The sequence below is a fragment of the Brachyistius frenatus genome, unplaced genomic scaffold, assembly GCF_029030835.1.
Source record: "Brachyistius frenatus isolate BFR_SWC_R1_liver_20210118 unplaced genomic scaffold, ASM2903083v1 Contig_31, whole genome shotgun sequence".
Lineage (NCBI taxonomy): Eukaryota > Metazoa > Chordata > Actinopteri > Embiotocidae > Brachyistius > Brachyistius frenatus.
This window is the reverse complement of record NW_027210630.1, coordinates 2,829,839-2,853,733: the sequence shown is the minus strand read 5'-3', so window position 1 is coordinate 2,853,733 and position 23,895 is coordinate 2,829,839. Positions and strand designations below refer to the sequence as shown.

Here is a 23,895-nt window from a genome sequence, read left to right as displayed (position 1 = left end):
AATGCCCTTCTTTAAACATAGAAATAAATACAGCCGATGCTAAAGTTTGGTTCGCGAATCTAAAGTCATTCCAACAGCTTTTGTCTATGTCCAATCCCACACATTATAAAGATATACAGTTCATAGTATCCTCTCCTTAAACCACATGACAGCTCCAATACCCTGGACTTATCAGAACTGTAATAATATGATTCTTTCATTTTTAGCCCCGATGCTGTGTATATTATACATCAGTATATCAGTGTAGCAGCTGCAAGCCATTTCTATCAGCACCCTAGGAACACGGACGACTAGAAGATAAGCTCCAGGACAACTGTGCCCTGGGCAGTCACAAGGAGGGGGTGGGAGAGAGAAAAGAGGGGGAGAGGACTTTGAGAGTAGATGGTGCTGAGAACACAGAGGTCGATGTGGCTCTGAAGGCCAGACAACTTCGTTCGGAGTAGCGGATAAAGACAGCCGAGCGCGGGGTGTGAGAAACGTAGCCGGTCCATGATCGCTGACTCCTAAGTGAGCGGTGGGATCGTAGCGGTCACAACGCAATGAAAAAAAATAAATAAGTAAAAGCAAGTACAACATGAGAATTAAATGATGAGACAATGACAAAGGAAACATTTCTTCTCCATCACTTCTACTTTTTTGTAACACAGAAAGATTTTAAAAACTATTCAAACCAATAACAGCGGCCATACTAGTTTCTTCACTATGGCACAATTGATATTTTATAGTCATAATAACACAGCAACATGTATCCAAATCCAGATTTATTCGACAGAATAAATCATTTTGAAAGGATCAGATATGAAGGATCGCTGCCAAAATAAAACTTAAACACACTATGTACGCACTTTAAAGAGCCTTAGATGTTACATAAATATGATATATGGTTCACTGTAAATCATATTCATTAATGCTAATTAATTCCAACAAAACTTTCACTGCAGAATTTACTACTGTTATGTAACTGCATAGAGAGAGGGTGAGAGAGACCGAGAGGGAAAAAAACAAAACATAATCAGAGTTATTTCCTCCTCCTGAGAATAGCATACTGTACTATAATAATCAAAACCAGTAACATCCTATATATTCTCTATTTGTTTACTAACAGCTCACATTTCAAATTCTTTGTACACAGAAAGTGAGACCAGCTCCCCACGTCTGCCAGCCCACCTCCCTTCGATTGCTTCGAGATGAACTAAAAACAACAAAACTCTTAATTCTGGCTTTGATCATTAGATTTTATTAAAAAACTGTCGGGAGCCGTTGCGCTGTTTGTTCAAGCTTATCACTTGAAAAGGCTAGGTCAGGGAGTTAAAAAAATAATGTCCCATACAAATTCCCAGGGAAAATATGAAGAAAACTGAAATACTAGTAAAGGAGCAATGTTGCATAATAAGACTCAATAAAGTTAGGATTGAGTTCACAGCCCCCCAAAGCATGTGTGTGTGTGTGTGTGTGTGTGTGTGTGTGTGTGTGTGTGTGTGTGTGTGTGTGTGTGTGTGTGTGTGTGTGTGTGTGTGTGTGTGTGTGTGTGTGTGTGTGTGTGTTTGTAATGGGTGTGTGTGTGTGTGAGTGTCATTGATTGGTGTGATTTTCTTCAAATGTTGTGACAAGGGCAGGACATTTAGTGGGTGTGCAAAGTAAATGTCACTATGATCAATGCTGAGGCGTAGGTGTTGCCTTTCATATCTGTTTGTGGCACTCTATTGATGTAGAGTGTTTCAAGTGGATATTGACAGCTATGACTTCCACGACAGAAAACAAGATACATTAAAATAGACAAAAGGCAAAAGACTCAAGAGCCTATTTCTCAATGCATCTCTGTATACACTTTGTAAGTCACATAACCTCTGTCTTGTATTAAAATGCAAATTCTTCCTTGGACTCATTTTGAATGCACACAGTATATTTTAAAATGGTAAACCAGTTAAAAAAAAAAACAACAACAACAATATCCTGGCAGCAGTTTTTATTCAATATTTTACAGTAAAGATTTTAAGGAAAAAAAAAATCAAAATCCTCCTTAATCATCCCGGAGTTTCCACATCATGAACGATTATAATGTTGTCCCCACAAATCAAGTTTGATTAAATTTAAATGCAATCACCCAAATTAAGAGGTGGAAATAATTTCTGCAGAACCCCGTCCCTCCCCCCATTTTACCTCTAATATTCTGTTTTTAATGACATGGCAGGCTGTGTTGCCGCAGAGAGCCAGTTGTTATTGGCGATGAACTTTCACCTTATTGGCCGCCAGCACCAGAGGCGGCTGTCTTAACCAATTACACGCTCAGGTTTGAGCGCCACTCAGTGATCATCCAGGTAATGTCCGAGTAAAGCTCCTCCCCCCCTCTGGGTCCCATCTCTGTAGCACTGGTAAAGGGTTTGCAGCAAGGAGTGGGTTGAAATTAATTTCAGAGTGCTCTAAGATAAGTGTGGAGGATGAATACAGGACAGAAACGAGGAGGCATACTATAATTGCCTCACAGGAAGCTTAGAGTCAGTGAGGAGTTTGAGGTTGGAGAGTGAACGCACACTCTCGTGTTCCTGTGTTATCACAATCATGACTCTTGATGATTGAGACTTTAAAATGTAAATCAACTGAATTTTTGATGCATTTCATATTTCAATTCTTTGTCATTAATAGGTCATACAAAATAATCTCCAATATTTCCCAAAGTATCAAGTGAAAATGTAGAATTTACTGGGACATGTGTTTCAAAATTGACTGAAAAACAGCCTACACATGCTGCGGTGCTGGTGATGCTTCTGCTGCGAGCGGCCGTGTGTGTGTGTGTGTGTGTGTGTGTGTGTGTGTGTGTGTGTGTGTGTGTGTGTGTGTGTGTGTGTGTGTGTGTGTGTGTGTGTGTGTGTGTGTGTGTGTGTGTGTGTGTGTGAGAGAGAGACTATTGAAATGTTCTAACAGTATAGCATCCACACAGAGGGACAAGAGCCATGGCAGACAAAAGGGATTGTTGGTTTTAGAGACTATTTTCAGTTATCCTACTTGGGCTGGAGTGGAGCTACTCCACAAAAACACTCCAATTAGAGAGAGAGATGGCCAGAGAGGAGTGAGAGGGAGAGGAGGAAATAAAAAAAATAAAAAAGACAGAAGAGGAAACAGGCAGCCTGAATGGGAGAGAGATGGTGAACTGTTTCTCTCCCACTGACCTCCCCTCTCTCTGTCTCTCTCTCTCTCTCTCTCTCTCTCTCTCTCTCTCTCTCTCTCTCTCTCTCTCTCTCTCTCTTCCTGTCTGTCTGTTTGTCTGTCCTTCTGTTTCTCTCTCAACTTGGTCCTGATCCTCTCTTGGTCTGGGTTGTTAAAATAGGGTGTTCATGTGGTGAGGGCTCTTATGTGGCTCTTACAGAGCTATTGTTTCTGCCAGTGACACACACACACACACACACACACACACACACACACACACACACACACACACACACACACACACACACACACACACACACACACACACACACACACACACACACACGGCATCAGACTCAAAACAGGAATAAGCCATCTCGAAACAGCCCCTCTGCCTGTCTGATATCAGCATCAGTTCACTTACTGTATTCATCTGTGTAAAGTTAAACCGGCCGAAAGAGAATTTGTTTTTGTGGTAAGAAATAGAAAAATATGTCCTTTTATTTCCACAACATATAAAATCAAATAAGGTTTCAGATTGAACTGTTTAAATTTGAAATCTTAATTTCAAAAGTAAATGTTTACATTTTGAGTATAAACTTTATTTCAACTTTCTTTTATTATTTTTCAATTTAATTACAAATTGTTCAGTGCTATGATGTCATGACAGATGTCAGATCTGAAAACCAATGCGAAGTTCAAAAAAGTTGTTGTTTTGTATTCAGTCTTAGTGCTTTCTATGTCAAATTAGGCTGGTAGGCACCACAAGCCATACTGTACCTTTACTGTAAAGTGAGTCTGTAGGAATAATTTCAAACCACTGTAGGTTGTAGAGACACTGCCTGTTTGATATGCTCATCAAAAAACATGTTTGGCTTGAGAACAGAGTCAAAGTGAAAGACAAACAGCTCTTAGACATGTTCACACTTTTGTTCTCTTTATTGTTTTTAGAAGATTCCATAAAGCTTAGACTGAATGATGAGCTCTACAACGGAGTCACAGAGCAAATTTCTGCTCAGAGTGAAATACAAGTACCAGACAGCCATTAGCCTTGCACTCTGACAGCTGTGGTCACCCCCCGCAGTAACCCAAATCAACCAGCTCCACTCTGTATTTGCTAATGGGACTGTGGATGTTTCAAATGGAGAAAAAAAAACTCTCTTTCTCTCCCTCACACACACACACACACACACACACACACACACACACACACACACACACACACACACACACACACACACACACACACACACACATATTTCCTTCTCTCTTTACTAGATAATACAGAGTGAAAAACTAGGCCTGTCCACTGCAGACCTAATTAAAAGTAAGAATTAATGGAGAATGGAAGATTCAGAGAGAGCAAGCAGAGAAAGAGCAGGAGGAGGGAGGAGAGAGATTTGTTGGTTCAAATGTGTACTTTTTCTCTATTATTAAAATGAGCAGCCTGCATCTTTTCTAAAAAAAAATGCAGAGACAAATTTAGCATCCTGCACAAAGTAGACTTTAACTCTCTCTGAGGATTCTTGTAGCGGATCATCCCTTAAATAAAAAATTACGCCCTCACTTTATCTGTGGCTTGATTAATGGCAGATTGCTTGTGGAGGAAAATGTGCCACAGAAATTGTTCAATGTCTGTAGGTGCAAAAATTAAGCAAAAGTTATTTAAAGCAAAAAAAAATTTTAAAAAATACTCTCAGTTTCTCTTGATAGTGTCACCTATCAGATGTCCACTCTGACATTTCAGCAGAAATGGTAAAACAACAGCAGATATGTATATATGAGCAAGAATCTGAGAGTGGAAAATAACGAAAGTAACTTATGCCAATCTACTGTATATAATAACTCCTGTTGTTTGGACAAGAGGTCATTGTCTTACCTGTGACATCCGCTGCCAGCAGTCCCTCAGCCCTGATGACTTTAACCTGCACCACACCGACATCTTTCAGGTTGTGGAGTGACCTCCAGAGGCTCTGAAACGTCACAGGAACAGGGGTGAAAGGTCAAAGAGGACATGAAATTAGCATTGAAGCGAAAGGCAGGTCAATAGCCTGACATTTCATTAAGAGAGGAAAGGGTAGAAAATGTCCTTTACCAGTCTTCATTTGAAAATGTAGAGCTGGCATTTATAGTCGTCTAACAGGGGACAAATGGCTGAATTTAATTGCTGCACTGGCCTGTTTGAAATGTTTCCTAACTTTGTACTTTTTTTATAAAATAAATTTACTGTATTTGGTAAAGAAGAAGAAGCCAAATAGAAACAGCCACAACAAATTAAAAACAATACACATTCATGTAGAACAAATAGAACAAGCAATTTCAACACGATGACATGTAGACAAAGCAACATCTCAAAATATAAAACAAATAGAGGGTTCATTATTACATATTAACTATTCCTAATACACAGTGAGAAAGCTACTGTTACAATTTGTTTTGACTCACAAATACAGAAAGTGGTTTCTACTGTTTTAATGAAAACTGATGTTTTCCCTGCTGGCATGCATAATTTGCACGTGATGTGATCTTAGTAATAATAATGTGTCCATCTGCATTTGCTTCATAGAGAAAAAGAAATTAGGCTGATATGATAATAGAGATATTGTGGTGACTGGCTGTGGCATACTTATATGAGGCAAACACACACACTGACCTCCATGAAGAAGGAGGGATGAGTGTGCAAAAAACTAGAATGTGGATCTGTGGAGATTAACGGCTCAGCCATGTGGCATGGGCACACGCTGACACACACACACACACACACACACACACACACACACACACACACACACACACACACACACACACACACACACACAAAATCATGAACTCGTGCTTTTGTTCACAACCAAATACTCAGGTATAAACACATGCATAGAAAACCTACACTGAGGCCAAATTGAGTAGCATGTCGGCGTGTCTTAAAAGCGGAGTGGAAATGCACTTCACTTCAATTTATTTCTCTCTCTCTCTGGCAATAACCCCTTCCATCCCCACAGGAGTAATTATAATTTAAATTTCAGAGTCAAGGCCAGGCTACAGACTTAATTCATTATTACCAACTCTGTCAGACTCTGCCTGTTTCCAGCGATATCATTGTCCAAAAGCTCTCAAAAGGAGATGAGAGGGGAGAGTGCGTGAAAGAAAGAGAGGGGGAAAGAGAGTGTGCAAAAGAGAGACATAGAGAGAGAGAGAGAGAGAGAGAGAGAGAGAGAGAGAGAGAGAGAGAGAGAGAGAGAGAGAGAGAGAGAGAGAGAGAGGGTGGGAAGGGACAAGTCTCAATTTTAAGGCACGATTTCTCTGAAGATACAGCTGCTTGTTGTGATTATTGGGGAGCAGCCAAGAAGAGAGGCAGAAAGAGAGTCAGAACGAGGGCATGCGGGAGGCAACAGAGGACGAGACGAAGGCAAACTAATGGTTGACTAGTTCGTGTGTTAGGGTTCAAACAGGAGAACATGCCATGATGCTCATGATCCAGCTGGACGGCTGGGGATCAAACATCTACACTTTTTCAGTGTTTACCAAAACGTGTTAGAAGTAAAGACTGGACCACAAATTAATGTCTGGTCAGATTCATAAACATCGTTACTTTTTACTGAGTAAAATATTTATGGATTTACACTATGACTAACCAATTTAGATTTTGTTTTATTGGTCCGATTTGAAATCTTGTTCACATGTTTGATAAAGACAATTGTTGATATAAAATAAACAAACTGCCAACTTGAATAACATTTTGCATAGTACCAAATTAAGTACATTATGGCAATACCACAGCATTGTTGTTTTACATTAATACACATATCATTAGAATGGCAAAGAGACTTCTTCAATGTATGGATGCTGAGATGTTCTTTTCCACCCCCCAACCATTCCTCTGCTCTTCATCCCTTCCTCCCACCGTGCAGGATCCCTGAGGGGACATTTAGGGTTCAGCCTCAATCCATGATTTGTAGAGAACACACCCTCCATAAGGATTCAAATCCTCATTAAAAAGATAGACAGCGATAGATGGACTGGGCAGACAGGTAGAGAAAGAGGAAGCCAATCCCCCACCCCCTTATTTATGTCTCACCACCGTCAACACGCAGGTGGAATGATGGGGGGTGAGGAGGAAATGAAAAGGAGGGATGAAGAGAAGAGAGAAGAGAAAAATGGAAGGACAGAGTTAGCTTTCATAAGAGAAACCAGCGCCCTGTCTGTGACTGACATCCTGTCACTGTGACGTCTTCTTCCCGTCTCTGTCACACTCCACAGACACATAAACACACAAATGAATCAGCGCTGGCACAGGCTTATGACTCACTGTCATCTTTGCAGCATGTCACCTTTCATCACCGCTGCATAACATTTCACACGCACGCACGCGCACGCACGCACGCGCACACACACACACACACACACACACACACGCACACACACACACGCACACACACACACACACGCACACACACACACACACACACACACACACACGCACACACGCACACACACACATCATCTGCCCAGCAGCTCCTCATTTTAGGGGACATTTGATCAAATGACTGCAAATGCTCGAACTCAAACCAAATGGTAACGACTTCCTCATCCTCCTGCGATTCCCACTCCTGTTCATCAAGTCATGATCACTGTCTGCCAAGAGTTTCTGTCAAAGTTGCTCTCTGCTCTTCCCACACTTCAGTACAGCCCCTTATCTCACTTCCTGTCCAGGTTGTGTCCTTTCACTTCACCTTAGAGCAGTGCTCCAGAGTGAGCGGGAGAGGTACTGCAGGTGTGTGTGTGTGTGTGTGTGTGTGTGTGTGTGTGTGTGTGTGTGTGTGTGTGTGTGTGTGTGTGTGTGTGTGTGTGTGTGTGTGTGTGTGTGTGTGTGTGTGTGTGCAGTATGGCACATGGCGGTGGGTGGTGAAGTGCCACCACTTCAGCGGAGGTCACCACGTCCTCCTTCTCTCATCCACCCATCTTGTGGCCACCTCAGGCCCATTAAGAGCCATTAGTGTGTGTGCTCCTTTGCCATCATAATGCATAAATCTCTTTTTTTCCTTTTCCTTTTCTCTCTCTGTCTCTCTCTCTCTGTCGCTCTCCACTTCTGGTAAGCAGTAATTAAGGATGAAGGAAAGGTTACGGTGAGCAATAGAACATCTAAGGCAATTACACCATGTTGCATATCTCTGCTGTAAGTTACATTCAAAGTAGTTTGCGGTAGAAAATATTGTGCACTCACTCACACATACATGCGGTTGAAACGAGTGTATGCAGGCTCACAGAGACCTGGTACACACACACACACACACACACACACACACACACACACACACACACACACACACACACACACACACACACACACACACACACATAGTATGTGCACACGGGGAGCCATCACTATGCAGAACACCTAGAATGAGACAGACTTTAATGAGCTCAGTGCTTGCAACAGATCCCAGCACTCAGGTGTCCGTTATCAGTTTTCATCAATGGCCACAGATTGAAATGGGACAAATAACACCTGCCAACTTCAGCACAGTGACCTCATTGTGACCACACACACCTCTAGTGTATGCGTGTGTGCATGTGTGTGTGGTTGTGTGTGGGTGTGCGAGTACATATAGTTGTGTTGTTTGTGTGTGATAAAGTGAAGGACATTTTTACGACTGAAAATAATAATTATGTAAAATAAAGACAGTAATGTCTTCTTACAAATTCAGTTTGCATTTATGTAGGTTTTTTTTTTTTTTTAGCAACATCCACACTTTGCAACCCACTGCTGCACGCTGCCTTAAAGTCATTTGGAGTTTGTTTTCATGACGTACAGAGTGGGCCGTGCTGCTGAAGGGTGGGACAAGCAGAAGATTTCAAATGTCTTCTCTGCTTTGTCGTTGTTTGTGAAGTTATGTGCTTTTTAAAGCTGTGATGATGACAGCATTGTGCTTGAACTGCTTCACCCTTCCCAAGCATTTTATTAGATAGCTGACACAGGTAGATACTGTTTTAGCAACGTGTCTGTATGTTTGTGCCTGTTTATGATTGGCAGTTGTGCGGGCTTGTGCTGGACAGCTGATTTCAGATGGTAAAAATGTGCCTACACATACACCTACACATGCACACACTGAGCAGATTATTAGGCTTTGAGCAGCACTGCTATGCATTAGTGGTGCTGCTTGGTCCTACCAGTTCTCTTTGATAAGGTACATCTTTATTAAATTCCCCAACTGAAAGACTGCGAGTCTGGGGAAAAGGAATATGTTAATAGGTAGAGACCATTCAAGTCTTCAAACCGACCTCACTGTGCCCCTCCATCTGCAACCCCCCACTTTCCTCCACCCGCTATCTCTCCATCCCTTCATCTAACAGGAGGGCCACAGTGGCAACAGACAAAGAACCAAGGTTGCTTGGAAAAGCGGCACAGAAATGGGTACTGCAGGCGAGAGAAGGAGGCAGGAAAAGAGGTAGGTGAAGGAAGTAAAATGTGTCGCCTTCAGCCGAGCAGAAAAACGGGGTCTGCGCAAGTTGTGAGAGAGGTGAAATAGCTTTTTCTTTTCATTTTACACGCCTCCCCTTCTCGGTGCAACCCTCACCCTTTACCTCTCGCCCCCTATTACACACATTCATTCAAACACACACACACACACACACACACACACACACACACACACACACACACACACACACACACACACACACACACACACACACACACACCCATACTCCCCGCCCTCATTTTGTGACTGTCAGGAGAGGCACAGCGTGTTTGTGTATCAGTCCTAGAGCTCCCCCCTCTGATTTTGGGTGGTTCCTGCAGTGCGAAGCAGAGCGGTCGACCTCCTGTGGCTAGCCAATAAGGCACCGCAACGGTTATGTAGGTCGTAGCCCTGATGTTCGGCCACTGGAGCTTATGCACACATTGAAAGAGGCAAACACACACGAGCTGGGGAGCATCATTCACTGAAATCCCAACATATCCGATAATCTCACAAACACAGACAGCTCCTCACTGTACACTATGCAAACACACATCTACACAAACAAATATAACTAAGTAGTACTCACAGGAACAGTTCAAACAACCCTCCTAGACAATTAAATGTAATACTTGCGAAAATGAAGTCTTAAATTTAACTGAACACTAAGCGACCAAATTTTGTATAAGTCATGGCTGTGAGCAAATCCAGCTGCAGCATTGAGAGATAACACCACCAAAATTCTGTGGAGGAAAACAAAAATGCCCCATGTGAAGGCTGTCAGTGAATAAAATCTGTTGAAGGGTATGGGAGTTGTGTCTTTGTAGCAAGGAGTGAGGATGACAGGGTGTAAAGGGTTAACTAGGCTAAGACAAAGACATGAAACCATTGTATTGAGAAGAGGGCCTCTGGAGCAGATGGAGCCTTAGGGCTCTCTCACTCTGCCTGTCTCACTCTCTCTAATACAAATTTAAAATCAAGCGGGTTTAATGACAACTGGCTAACAAGCGAAGACCTTCCGCACTCAAAAAACAGAGCTCACGTGTATTCATCATACACACACAAATCTGCACAATACCTGTGGCATGAATCATTGCAGACCTCTAAACTGCTGTATGTCTTCTTTCATTTCCCTTTTGTGTACTTCCCACTCCTCTGCTCTCCACTTCTTCTAACTTCAAGCCACAGCTGCGAATCCCAACACATTAGCTTCCTGATGAATAAGAGTCTTTCAACAATGACAATGAGTAAACTGTGACTATATAACAATTTAGAAGTCTGACTGTAAATGTGCGAGGGAGTTGTTGTTTGACACATCAGTCTGACTCATGACACAAAAAAAGAAACAATACTTTTCTTTGTCGTCGCAACTTGGACATGTCAACACCTCCCCGCAGTCATCACTCCATGAAAGAAGCTACAGTATCAAGTATGTGGTCAGTCAGTGATACAAGGGTTGACTGTGCAAAATTTGTTCCAAGTGAGTGTGGAAGAAAATGTCAAGTATATGAACATAGAACAGTTGACAACACAATATTGCTGGAAAGGCATGAGACCTATTAAAAGCTAGTCTTTTTTTATGTTTTTAAATTAAGCTCCTGTATTTTGCGCACTTTCCTCAACATACTCTTATTGTAAATTAACTCACATATCTCTGCTTGATCTGGTGTCTCTCATGCGGGTCATCCAGCATGTTGACTGACAGGTCTGAGATGGAAACAGCAGCCGAAGCAGTGAGTGTAACCAGCAGCACCAGCACACCTTCACCTTCTTCCAGTGGCAGGTCCAACTTGTGTGTATGTTCTTTATTAAGAAGCGACAGGTTGATGGTACACCTATAGTGAAGTAAAAACAAAATGACAGAATGAGTATTTTGTGGAGAAAAAGACCTAATTGAAACACGGACAGAAAGACCAAACCTAACAAAGTGAAGTCAATCAAAAACACGATTAGCATTAAGTGTTGTGCTGGAGCATGGCAACAGCAACGGTCTACTAATACTGTACACATAGCAAGCATCCATAACTATCTTATAACTAAGAGATAAAAGCGTCAGCTAAATGAAATGTAACGTAATAACTGACACAATTAATACCTTTTACTAGGCACTTAAGAGCATCCTCCCTTCATTTAATTGATTTCCTGGCATGCCCTTAATATATCTATAGTTTATATCAGCAAAAGCATTCAAAGCAAAGGCTTGATCAAGTGCCTCCACCCTGATGAAAACTAGGAAAAAACTGTTTTCATTATGAAATAGTCGAGTATATATATTTGCACAGGAATGCTATACTCAGTAATTTATGCTGAAGTGGACGCAAATAAATTAGTAACATTTTGCAACATTTTTCTCTAAGACCTGCACTGTCTGCATAAGTCAAAGCTATGTGTAATTTTGGTGACCGACACCTATTTTACCCATAGTGACAAAGACGGCTGAGGGACACTGTACCTTCCCATGAAGTCGTCCTTCTTGCCAGCATCTTTGTCCCAGACTGTAATGTCCACGAAGCCGCCATGCTCCTCATACAGGTGGAAATCAAACTGTTCTCTCCACTGGGGGTTCAGCGTTTTGGAAATTGTCTGAATAAACCAAGCAAGGAAATACACTGTCCATGTGTCTCAGTTGCTTATGAGCAGTGTCTATGACACATACATACATATACATGTTGTATACGATACATATGAGCTGACAGGTCTGATAAAATACGTTTACGGACTATTCAATTAAAAAAATACGCAAGAAAAAAGCCGCATTCTGTTAAAATGCACAGAGAGGCGACATCTTGTTGCATGTAATCTAAAGTATATAGAAATTAGCAAAAATAGGAAGAATACACATATTCACTATAGGTTTATTGTCGGAACAAGAAAAGTGAGGGAGGACAAATCATTTTCCAGATATGTACTTTCAAATGTATTGTAGAAGGTTTAAGCTGTTTTTCTATTGTGCAATGCTCAAATAACCATAACATCATTTATTGTTAATAAGAACAGGTACAATTGAAAAAAACTCAATAGTCTCAATAGTTCCACTGCATGCTGGTTATGTAAAGTAATAAAAATGTCCTTTTCTTATTTTGATCCCATATTTACGTGGTGAGGACTCAACGGTGTGTTTACCTTACTCTTGTACTTCTGGTGACCCATCCTGAACTTGACGTAAGGGTCGCTGAGGCCGTTGGCATCCATTGGCTGCAGGCAGCGACCTTCTATCAGACTGATGCTGACTATACCTCGCCATAGCTGGGCTTTTCTGTGCACATCTGACAGACGCATACTCTGATACTGCAGCAAGCACACACACGCACGCACGCACGCGCGCACACACACACACACACACACACACACATAATCAAAGAAACATTTACACACACACACACACGTGTGCATTTATACATATACAAGCATGTACACAAAACACCTAACAAATAATACACAGATACATGAATGAATTAACCCCAAGATAGAAATGGGGCTCGAGTACACGTTTCACTTTGTCAAGATGGAAAAGAACTGCAGACAACACAGAAATGAGCATGCAAAACACATAAGATAACACTTAAACACAAAATGAGATAATTCAACACAATTTACTCCTGCGGGGCGAGTTCACCTGACATGCCAGAACATCACTATGAAATACAAAACCGACTCATTCAACCAGCACAAATCTAAGATCCTGAACAATTTCGTGGGAATGCTAAGAAGCCCCACGACTGATCGTCGTAACATTTTCTCCACATTTGTGTAAAATTGCAGAATGTGTACTGTAACCTTCTCCTGTTTACTGAGAATCGAGTGTGGATAAAATAGCTTTAGTCTCCACCTCAGTGCATATCTTATGCATATATAAATTCTATATTATTAGAAAAATAAAATAAAATAGAAGTGATTTGTAAGCTGTCTTCTCCAAAATGGGCAACCACTGAGATGCTGTTATAGTGTACCCCTGTACATTTGTTATTCCATCTGGCTATACTGTAAGTTGACAGCTCTGCAAATTCAGATTGATCATGCTCCACATTTTCAGCCTGTTTTTTTTCTTCAACAGTTTTCTCAGCACTTACAGGCCTATTTAACCTCTCTTTGAATCATGTCAGTATCCTTCACTAAAACAAAGAGCAGGGTATTTATTTGTCAAACAAATACACATCCTCCCTCTCTCTCTCTCTGCCTTTTCTCTCTCCTCCTTCCTCGTTAAGGAGAATTTATTAGCATAGCTTTTGTTTTGCGGGTGAATTTCATTAAACTCTGAACAAACCCTGCCTTGCAAGCGCAGGCCTTTGATCTGGAGACGAAGCCTCTTAATTTCCATTCTCCAGACATTAAACAATGCGAATAGCTCCCTGCAATAAAGCCAACCTCCCATACAGCAACTCCCACATCTTTCATTTCTTGTGTTCACTCGCTGCTAACACACTATATGCAAATGACGAGAGGTCGCTGTTATGTCCTACTAGAGCACAATCCCTTTTTCCTTGTTTTTGTTGCTACATATTTCTTGTTACAGAAAACCATGGGCTATTTGGATTGGGAATCCATATGCCTCTGCCAGAGCACAGCAGGATAGAGATCATGCACAAAGATGTTCAGAGGTTGAAAGTCTGATCACAGACACTAACATTCATGTAAGAACTAATACTGCCTTGCAGATGGTTCAACTTTTGTGTGCCCTTTGGAAAAAGAAAAACATTTGAAGTGCCAAAATAAGCATTTGGCCCAGTGGTGAAGTTAGAGAGACCTGGATTTAATATGCCTCTGGCTGCTAATTATTATCTCAAACTACTTCTTGAAAGTTTGCATCTTCTACAGTCAGTTCAATACTCATATATGCTTCATTAAAAAGAAGTGCTAGTCTAAAAATAACCATGTATTGTATGCAGTCGAGCACAGAGGCAGGGAGACACTCAGGAGCAGCGCCTTTTTTGGGTGGGGTAGCACAGTAACTAGTTAGATAGTGTTTGAGTTAATTCCCGAGTCACAGGCGAGGTGGCCCAGTTTGGAGGCTTCAAAGGCTTGGTTTGGGGAAGCACGATACAGCAGGACGTCTGCCCAACTCCAACCAGGCACACTTCAAATGTATATGTCTCTTGGTGGATCAAACTTTTTACTGTTAGTTAAGCAAACATTCAGTTCCTCTAGGTAAAATTCAGGACATCCAGTAAAAGTAAAATAGAGTTTCCAGATACAGCCCCGTTTTCTTCTCAGTGGCAGGAGACATTAATAGAAGTGAAACATGAGCAAACAAAGATGCATTTAAGCCCAATTTTGAGCACAAAATTGTCCCTGATACTAATATTTGGCTGAAAACAAGGTGAATGCTTCATGCATGAGCCAGTAAGAGGAAGCAGAGCCTGGACCAGCATGCATTCTGTTCAACCTGACAGCCAACAAGAGTCACAAAACATGAAATCCAAAGATAGCAGTCTCTTATGTATGGCAAAATGGGAACTCAAAACCATGTGAAAACCAAAGATTTCTACTTGATGTAAAGGGGTCCAACAGTGTCCTATAATCAGTCAACAGAGTCAAACGAACAGAGTCAAACAAACTTTCATATTTCACAGCCGATTTGCAGCACAGGACTCCTTTAAAACCCCTAAATAAAAATCAATTGCTTTATTTTCTCACAACGTAGCTGCAATACACGGTGCAGATCAAAGGTGGAAGAAGCATGAATATATTATACTTAGAGCTCAGGTTGAGCAGACACACATAATTTGAACAGCTGGAGATTACAAAGTTCAGTAGAGTCTTTCAACTGTAATGAAACTCTATAGTGAAGCCACGCAACTAATGTGGTCAGACACTCTTTTTAATGAGTGATGTCAATGGCTCCAATGTTACTATCCGCTGTTCTGGTGTCATGATGTAAAGAGCTAAATAGTATAGCTCTTATATAAACAATTACTAGAGATTTTCTCAGTTTAATGATTTAAAACATTATGTTTGAAAAAAAGCACAAAAAAAATGTAATGCATTACTTCCACCCTTGATGTGTATTTGTATGACATATGACTTGCCTCTGCACATGTCAATAGAGTTCATTTTTAGGCTCAATTGCACTTGCATTCCAGAGCTTACATCCCCTCAGGTAATGAATATAGCAGGTAGTATATTGCAGCTTGTGGAAAATAAGCTGGTGACGATGAGAACTGAAAAATAAAATAAAACTGCTAATACCACTGTGGAAGGAGGAACAGGAGGGAGGAAGCGAGAGGGCCAGGGAGACTCCATCCATGTACCAGGACACCAGTGAAGAAGGACAGGTGAGGTGCAGTGTGGTCGGTAGTGGGGTTAGAGTACAGTCAGAAGTTTGGGGAGTTACATGCTGTTTTTAGTTTACCTTACTAGATCGTTTCCAGTTCCTTCTCAAAAGCATGGTCTGTAAATGAGACAAAGCGGTTACAGAGCGCCCCCCACTGTCTCCCCTTAAAGCTGAAGGGTCAGAGGTTAAAGGCCATGGAGTGCATGAAGTTCAAATGTTAGCCCTGGCCTGGTGCGGAGCGGGAGTGTGGGGGGGAGATAGATAATGAAAGTGGGACAGTTACCAGCATGCAAGTTAAGTAAGCAGGGAGTGTATAAGCTTGTCATATGATGTTATGAAGTGTTTATGTATGCAGACATGCATGGACACACAGAAATACACAGAGATAAACATGTATATATACTGCATATAGTAGCTACAGTCTGTACCTTTTTATATAGTATAACCATTTATTTTATACCTGATACTTTTGCCTGCCTATTTATATTGCAAGACCTGAACAACGTCAGCTCAGAGCTGCTTAGCTCTTTGGTTTACTTGGTTTTTACATGTTTATTTGTTTCCAAAATGGAAAGTTGCCTTAAAAATCAGTTAAACTGTACACAGCAGAAAATAAATGTTGTACTGGTAGAACATAAGAATAAGGAAGGTTCTTATGAAGACAGTGCATTTAGTTGATGGCCATGCCGCATGTCCCAAAAACATGGCTTATCTCTGTGACGGAAATGGAAGCATTAATAATAAAAGGTTTTAAATAGAATCCTAATCATTACGAGAGGACTGTTTACAAGTGCAAAAAGACATTCAAGCAATCCCCTCGTGTCATCCCAAGACTCTTGAGTTTGAAAACAAACAAATTTGAAAACAAATGTTGATGATCATCAACATTATCAATGCTGCATGACTACTAAAATCGGCAGTTTAATGCAGGACTTCTTTCAAAAGAATGTTCAAGTTCTGTATGTTATCTTACCCTTCCATACCAGTAGATGGCAACAGAGAGGATGTACTAGAATAACCTTGTTCTCATTTTCTTCACAGTTGGAGGAATCCAAAATGATGCTTAACCTAAATAGAGTTTATTTGTTCTGTCAATTGTGGACTCTCTGAACTACAGTACTAAATAAGCAGCAGAATTAAGACATCAGATCAAAAGGAATACAATATTTCCCCCATGACTCTGCCGTGTTCAGAATCAAGCATGCAGGGGTCCAATTAACCAAACAAATAATTGAACAGAAATAAATGCAACTCTGAAACATTGAGCATGTCCGCAGAGGCACAAGCCAACATAATTAGGAAAGACGATCCAGTGCTCTTTGAACATGTAACTTTTTCACATAACATATTAATTACACTTGTGTTTATACATATGTATTTCCTGAGTTGAAGAGTCTCCAGCAATGGAGGCTGAATGAAGCCAGCACATCCCAGTTCAGCTTGCCTCGGCTTCTGATGTATGAAGACACAGCTTACCGACTAATAACATTGTTGCTGACCTTTATCTGTATCATAAGAATTATTTAAACTTGTTTTATTGATTTGTTTGGTTTATTACTGAAATGCAGTGATGCTTAACTGAAGTCTTCAAAATTCGTCTATGTTTGACAACAGTATAATAGACAAACAATTCCTTATTTTGGTGCATAACATGGAAGGTGATTCATATCCGGGCAAATAAGGTATGGAGAAATGATTCCCTGGAGTAAGGAAGATATGTAATGTGCACAGGAAAAGAGAGAGATGAATGAATAATCTGACAGATGGTTCATAGTTACATTTCTTACAGCATCTCTCACGTCTCCCTCCTTCGGTGACATAGTGACAGCTAGTTCCAGGCTGCCCAGGTTATGTTCAGGGTACTGCGGGTCCTTCAAGTCCAGCGTCACCTCCTGTGCCCTACAGGGATGCATAGTAAGCCAAGGTTATACGGGAATCTGTAGTATAGTGTGATTACATAATTAGTACACATTCATATGCACACAGTACAAGGATTCCACATATCAATGCTGAATTTTAATTGAAAAACACACATTCAGTGAAGGCCTCTACACAGCTATGTGACATCCACACAGGTGTTTTTACTTTGGTACCACTTACGCTATCACATAATAGGAATTTTTAAATGAAAAATATTTTCTAATGTCACAGGAAAAGCAAAACTTTAATTAAGACCATATTTTGACTTGTCGTCCAAGAAAAAGCAGTGATCTAAGCAATTTCATTAACAATGGCTCAGTTCCATCAAGTGTCCATCGGTTTGCTACAACATTGAGCCAGCATCTAAAATACCAAGTTCCTGGAACTGGCTCACCTAAATAGAATGCACAATTTTGTAATGTTATCAGTTCCACCTGTGCCAGAATCTCCTGCTATGACATGCCAAAATGCCCCCTGTGAAAACGGTCTACTGCGCATGCTGGCTAACTGTCCCACTCATTGCCTACTGGGACATTTGAATACACTGCAGTCATCATTAATGTTATTTATAACACCTGTGCTTTGCCAGTTATACCAAGTCCTAATGTTTGCTGTAAAAAAAAAAATCTACTGCCTCGTCAGTCGGTTGAATCTAATGCAAACTTTCTAAATTACTTTTATAATAAAATAGTGGAGATTCAGCTACATGTTTAGTACTGAAATCAGGGAGCTTGATGTTGACTTCTGCCTTCCTTCAGCATGAGGCCACTTTAGGGAAATCTTTCTGTCAATCCTGGAAAACACTGTTGCACTTTCAAAATCCTCCACCTGCCCTTTAACCTGCACTCTTACTTGGCTTTCAAAAGCTGTAATTCAGACAGTTGGCAAAGATATTTTAGCCAACATGAACTGTTCTCCTATCCTTTTCTGTAATGCTTGGAGATGTGCTCCTACATTCTGTGGGATGCCCCTGGGATCTGGTCGAGGTCCCCTCTTAATTCATGCACAGACTTAACATAGTCTTTGTTCAATAACGCCTGGTACCGCGGATGTATCCTGTATTATGTCCTGCCATGCTGACATAAGTGGATGCCCAAAATGTTCTGCAGTTGAATAACTCAAATCAGAGGTAATTATAACACCCCCCCCCCCCCGATGGTCCTAGCACGAGCAGCAATAACAATCTTTCATCCTAGTCTGGGGGCCTTATCTAATAATGTCCAAAATGAGGCCTGCTAGCTTGGTGTTATTTTTCATCCAGGATTGTCCTACTTAAAAGTGACAAAAGTGGTGCAGTCCTGTTTTGCCCAAATAAGCCAACCAAGGTCAGGTCATTCCTTTCCTCTGCAGGCTTAAAAAAGGTTATCCATGCTTTTTATCTCTACCAGACTTGAACAATTACAGCGTACTTTATTCTGGTGTCTGCAGGTGAAACATCCAGAGACTGCAGTTGATGCAAAACATTGCTAAAGAGAAGCAACCACATAACACCAATCCTTGCTGCCCTTCCCTGATTACATGTGACTTTTGGATCTGATTTTAAGATTTTACTGCTTGTTTTGAAAGCCTTAAATGGTCTTGCTCCTGTCTCTATCTGACCTGCTAACTCCATATGAGCCTGATTGCTGCTTGAGTTCCTCCAGCAGGGCCCTTCTGATGGTTCCAAAATCTCAACTTGTCACTGTGACCAGGTGATCGGGCCTTTACTGTTTGGGTCCCTCAATGGTGGAACTTCCTGCCTCGTGATCTCAGGCATGCATCTAAATCTCATCCTCAGACTCACTTTTATCATACATCTCTTTATTAACTGATGGTAGCTATTATGTTATCTCATTCTGGGTCCCATCTACTTTTACAATCTGTTTTAATTAGGCACTTTGTAACTGGGTTTCAGAAATGTGCCATATAAATCAGGTTATTATCATTATCACCTGTCTTAGCTTCCCCAAATCTTTACGTGATAAATTAGTGCTCGGGTAATTAAAATCACTGGCATTGGTTTGCAGGGCATTTGAAAATATAATTCCACTCTATGCATGTCTGTACAATATAATTGTTGTAAACTGTTGATTCACTTCATGAGGTTAAAGAAGAGAAATATCTAAGACTGCCACTAGAGGGAAGCCACAGACCATATTTGATCAAGATGACTATACATCAAAACCAAAGAGAGACGCTGGGGGCCAGGTGTGTTTCAAGGAAATTAGTCCTCTGAGAGTGGACTTTGTAACTCTTTACCTTTTCTGATTATGAGAAACTTCTCTGATTATGCCCATTATTAGGGAAATGTAGCGACCAAGCCAGTACTTCAAATACAATCAGTCAAGACAAAGAGTGCATGAGCCAGTTTAATTAATAGATGATCTGCAAGGTGTCAGTGGAAAGAAAACAAAGAAGCTATTAAACAAAATAGAAGTCAAAAGAGACCTTTGATGTTCCAGTGACTCCAGATGGAGATACGCTGATCCCATGAAATCATCCTGAAGTCCAAAGTCATAGTCAAAGACCTTCAAAAGAGACAATATACAGCAACTGTCAACAGACAACCCTCAACATCACATTGCTTGTGTTGTCCGGTATTATTTTTTACATTGACTTGTCCTAACTGTAACTGTGAAAGGAAGCATGCATAGAGAGTTCATATCCATTGAGACTTGTGTAAAGTTAATTCAAAATAAAACAGCACTTTAGATTAGTGCAGGATGTCATTTGAAGCTCCAAACACTTCTGCTGTACCTTGACATATAGTGGGTCCCTCAGGGTCTCCAGCAGAAGGCTTACTCGCTCATCCCACACTGGGTTGAGGTTCTTATGGATGGTTTTGCTCCTGAACACCTCCTTCCCTGCAATCTTAAACTTCACATATGGGTCACTGGTCCCTAAGGAGAAAGAGAGCAAACACAGACACTATGTTAAATAGAATTAAGTAGAGTATCAACAAAATTATGGCATATGCTTCCTATCTAACTACCAACAGGAAAGGCGTCGGAGTCAAATTAAAAGCGCGAGCAGGTCACCTTCTTTACTTTCTTTTCCTCTCAAATCACCGGTCAACCACAGAGATTTAAAGACAGTTTTGTACTATACCTTAAAGACCTGAGGGGAGTAGCAGGCATGCCATGTGACTCACGTTCTGTTAAAGTCATATGATCATTTCCAGGAATTAATGATATCCTACACAGTGCCTCTATTTAACCTCTAGGTGGCAGCATTGATTTATATTTGTGCTCTCAAAGGCACAGACTGAGTGTATTTTTATATACCGTATAAATGGAAACACCCAAATAAACACGTGTTTATAATAGATACAATGTACTTAGTGAGATACATAAACAGATTTAATCTACAATTTATTTTCTCTATGCATTTACCATTAGTCATGATGACAAAGAAATAAAAGATACATAATTCCAAAACCCAATTTTCTTGCCCTGCTGAATGAGATTGATGATCCTGTGGATTCCATTTCTGCCTAATTTTAACATCTTATTCCAAAAGATCCAAATGCATAACAGATTAAAGGCAGCTGCTTTGATAGACAGAGAAGAACTAAGGTAGAAACAGGACAGAAACCAACAGCAAAAGCAAAATAAAGGGTCAATTTAGGAAATGTGAAGTATCAAGAAGTGAATAAATCAAATTAAATATAATATCAACAACAAATAGCTCAGCAGATACTTTTAAATGTGTATCACAAGGGAATTTTCTTCCATCAAACACACAAGTTTAAGTTACTACATCTGAGTAAAAATAGTAAGAATGGGAACTGTTGAGTAGTCTTTGCATTCAGAGCTGTTTGTGCAGGAGATAATCTGATTTACTGGTTTGGCAGTCTGTTCACATCCAGATTCAGATAACATAAAGAAGCCAAAGGGCCCTGAATGACTTAAATATTTACTGCACATACATATATTACACATATAAACTACACAGGGGAGCTTGTCTTTTACTTGACACTTGGGTTTTTCTCCTTTTTAAAAACTACAGTTCTAACTTTATGCTTCAACTCTGTCACTTTTCGTCCATCTTTGGAATCCAGCAACACCAGTTACCCGTCATTTCATCTCGATAACCTCTTTTCTAGTGTTTAAACATCGACTGTAACTAATAGATATGTATCTTTATTCTTTAGGAGATAAAGCCGCTCCTCTTGTGTCTCCCTCTCCTGGATGTCCATCCTGTGAAGTTACTGTTAGTCTATTCTGTACACACAGCATCTGTTGCATGTCTACTTCATAGAAGAGGGATCCCTCATCTATTGCTCTTCCTTTAGTTTTCATTTTCCCCTGTTGAGAAGAGGGTTTTTCCTTATCTGAAATGAGGCTCTAATGGTAGAGGGTGCCATATGCTGTAGAGATTGTAAAGCCCCTTGAAGCAAATTTGTCATATTGGTCTATATAAATTTAAATAAAATTGACTTGAATAACTGTACGGACAATGTGCAGCAGCTTCCAGTGAAACTCTATCCTGGTGTGGCAGTTTGTTCGTACTGAACGTGCCTTGAATCATCCACTGTGACCAAAGTGATTACCAAGCAAACAGCGAGGGAGGGAAGGGAATTGTCTTATCAAACAATTCTCGTTGATACACACACATTGTGCATGTCGTGCCTGTGATCAACCCTTCCTGCCCGTATCTAAGGAACTATATAGACTAAAGTGTACTGTATGTTACCATAAGCATTATGTTGACAAGCAGTGAAGATCACAAGCAATGATATCCCTCAAACATGGTGTTTATCTATTGTATTGTGTTCTGATTTGTCTTAGGCAGCCCAGAGGGCGGACTGACAGCACAGATACTCGATGATAAAAGCCTGCGCTCTCTGTGTTTGCACTCGTCTCCTCAGTTCAGGATAGGCTTGCCCAATCATTAGCAAGTATCTGACTCCCACATAACGACTTCCCTGATGCTCATTAGAGGCAATAAAAAAATAGTAACAGCAAGACTGATATGAGTTATTTTGTGATTATAAGAAATGTGAGGAAAAAGATATGGTTTATCTATTATAGAAGACTATATTCCAAGTAGTATTAAAATGTAGGACACTTAAAATGTTTTTATTATCGGTATCATTTAAGTATAATTAACCACATTAAAAACAAAAGCATAAAATCTGCTTTGCCAGAGTAAAAACTGCTGATGTAATGTTCAGCTGCCAGCAAGCTTTGATGTGAGAGCAGCAAAATGTGCACTTAGACCGGCCTGCTGGGAAAAGATGTCCATTTCTTCACCTTTTAAAAAATCTCAAGACGCCCTCATGCTCACTAGCAGTGGTACACTCACAAACACACACATCCTTTTGAACACCGTTGCCCTTAACGTATCACTGCAGGGTAGCTGCAGCAAGGGGACACAAATGACAGGGTCAGAATATTTTTTTTAGAAAAAAAACATCGGGCAAACTAAGAACTAAGAATTCTGTAGATACAAGAATGAAATAAATAGGAATGGATCTATTTGCTCGTTAATGAAAGAGGATAAAGAGAAATGCTCCAGAACTACAAGTGAGGCAAAAGCCACTAATCTCTAACAGTGCAGCAACTCTCGCTTCTCTTTCTGTGTCCCTGTGTATTCCCCAGACACACATCACTGCCTCAGTCTCTGCATCCCACAGTGCCAGTTTTATGGGCCCATAAACACACAAAGGGCTGAAAAGCATGTAATGAAAAAGGTTGGTGCTGTAGGTGGGTGATGGCTGAATATGAGTGAGTGTGGGTAGAGCACAGAGTGGTCAGCGAGGTGCCTTCTTGGAAATGAAGCACTAAATATGATATATCTGATATTTTGAAAGACTTTGCACACTTGGGGAAAGTCCGTAAAGAAAGAAGTGATTGTATGTCTCACATCAGGGCTGCTGGGCGGACAGGTCAATTCGCGATAGGCATTTTTGGATCAATGAGCTCTAGACGAATGACAGTGGTTGACGTGAATGCCTAAAAACAGACGGGCTTCAGGACAGTAGGTTTAATGGATTGGTGCATGCTGAACGTTTGTCTACCTTGCAGGCAGAAGGCCATGAAACTGAAGTGCTGGGTCAGGGGAGACAACCGGAAGAAGACGTGTCACACACTGAACATCTGACACTGGCCAGTAGGTGCT

At 40.7% G+C, this 23,895-nt stretch overlaps 1 protein-coding gene across 10 annotated transcripts in view; it reads right to left on the bottom strand.

Annotated features, from left to right (window-relative positions):
• The window catches only part of mctp1a (multiple C2 domains, transmembrane 1a), a 129,075-nt gene that overhangs the window by 51,374 nt on the left and 53,806 nt on the right, over positions 1 to 23,895 (bottom strand). For 5 of the 10 annotated variants that reach the window (XM_069699880.1, XM_069699884.1, XM_069699888.1 and 2 more), the window contains exons 3-10: positions 20,530 to 20,672; positions 20,221 to 20,300; positions 17,652 to 17,772; positions 15,952 to 15,990; positions 12,726 to 12,890; positions 12,055 to 12,185; positions 11,251 to 11,437; positions 5,024 to 5,117 (exon numbers count right to left, since the gene is read on the bottom strand). In XM_069699880.1, the coding sequence (XP_069555981.1) occupies positions 5,024 to 5,117; positions 11,251 to 11,437; positions 12,055 to 12,185; positions 12,726 to 12,890; positions 15,952 to 15,990; positions 17,652 to 17,772; positions 20,221 to 20,300; positions 20,530 to 20,672 (960 nt within the window). The remainder of the gene's footprint in view (positions 1 to 5,023; positions 5,118 to 11,250; positions 11,438 to 12,054; positions 12,186 to 12,725; positions 12,891 to 15,951; positions 15,991 to 17,651; positions 17,773 to 20,220; positions 20,301 to 20,529; positions 20,673 to 23,895) is intronic. The other 5 variants (XM_069699881.1, XM_069699885.1, XM_069699883.1 and 2 more) reach the window with 3 other exon arrangements.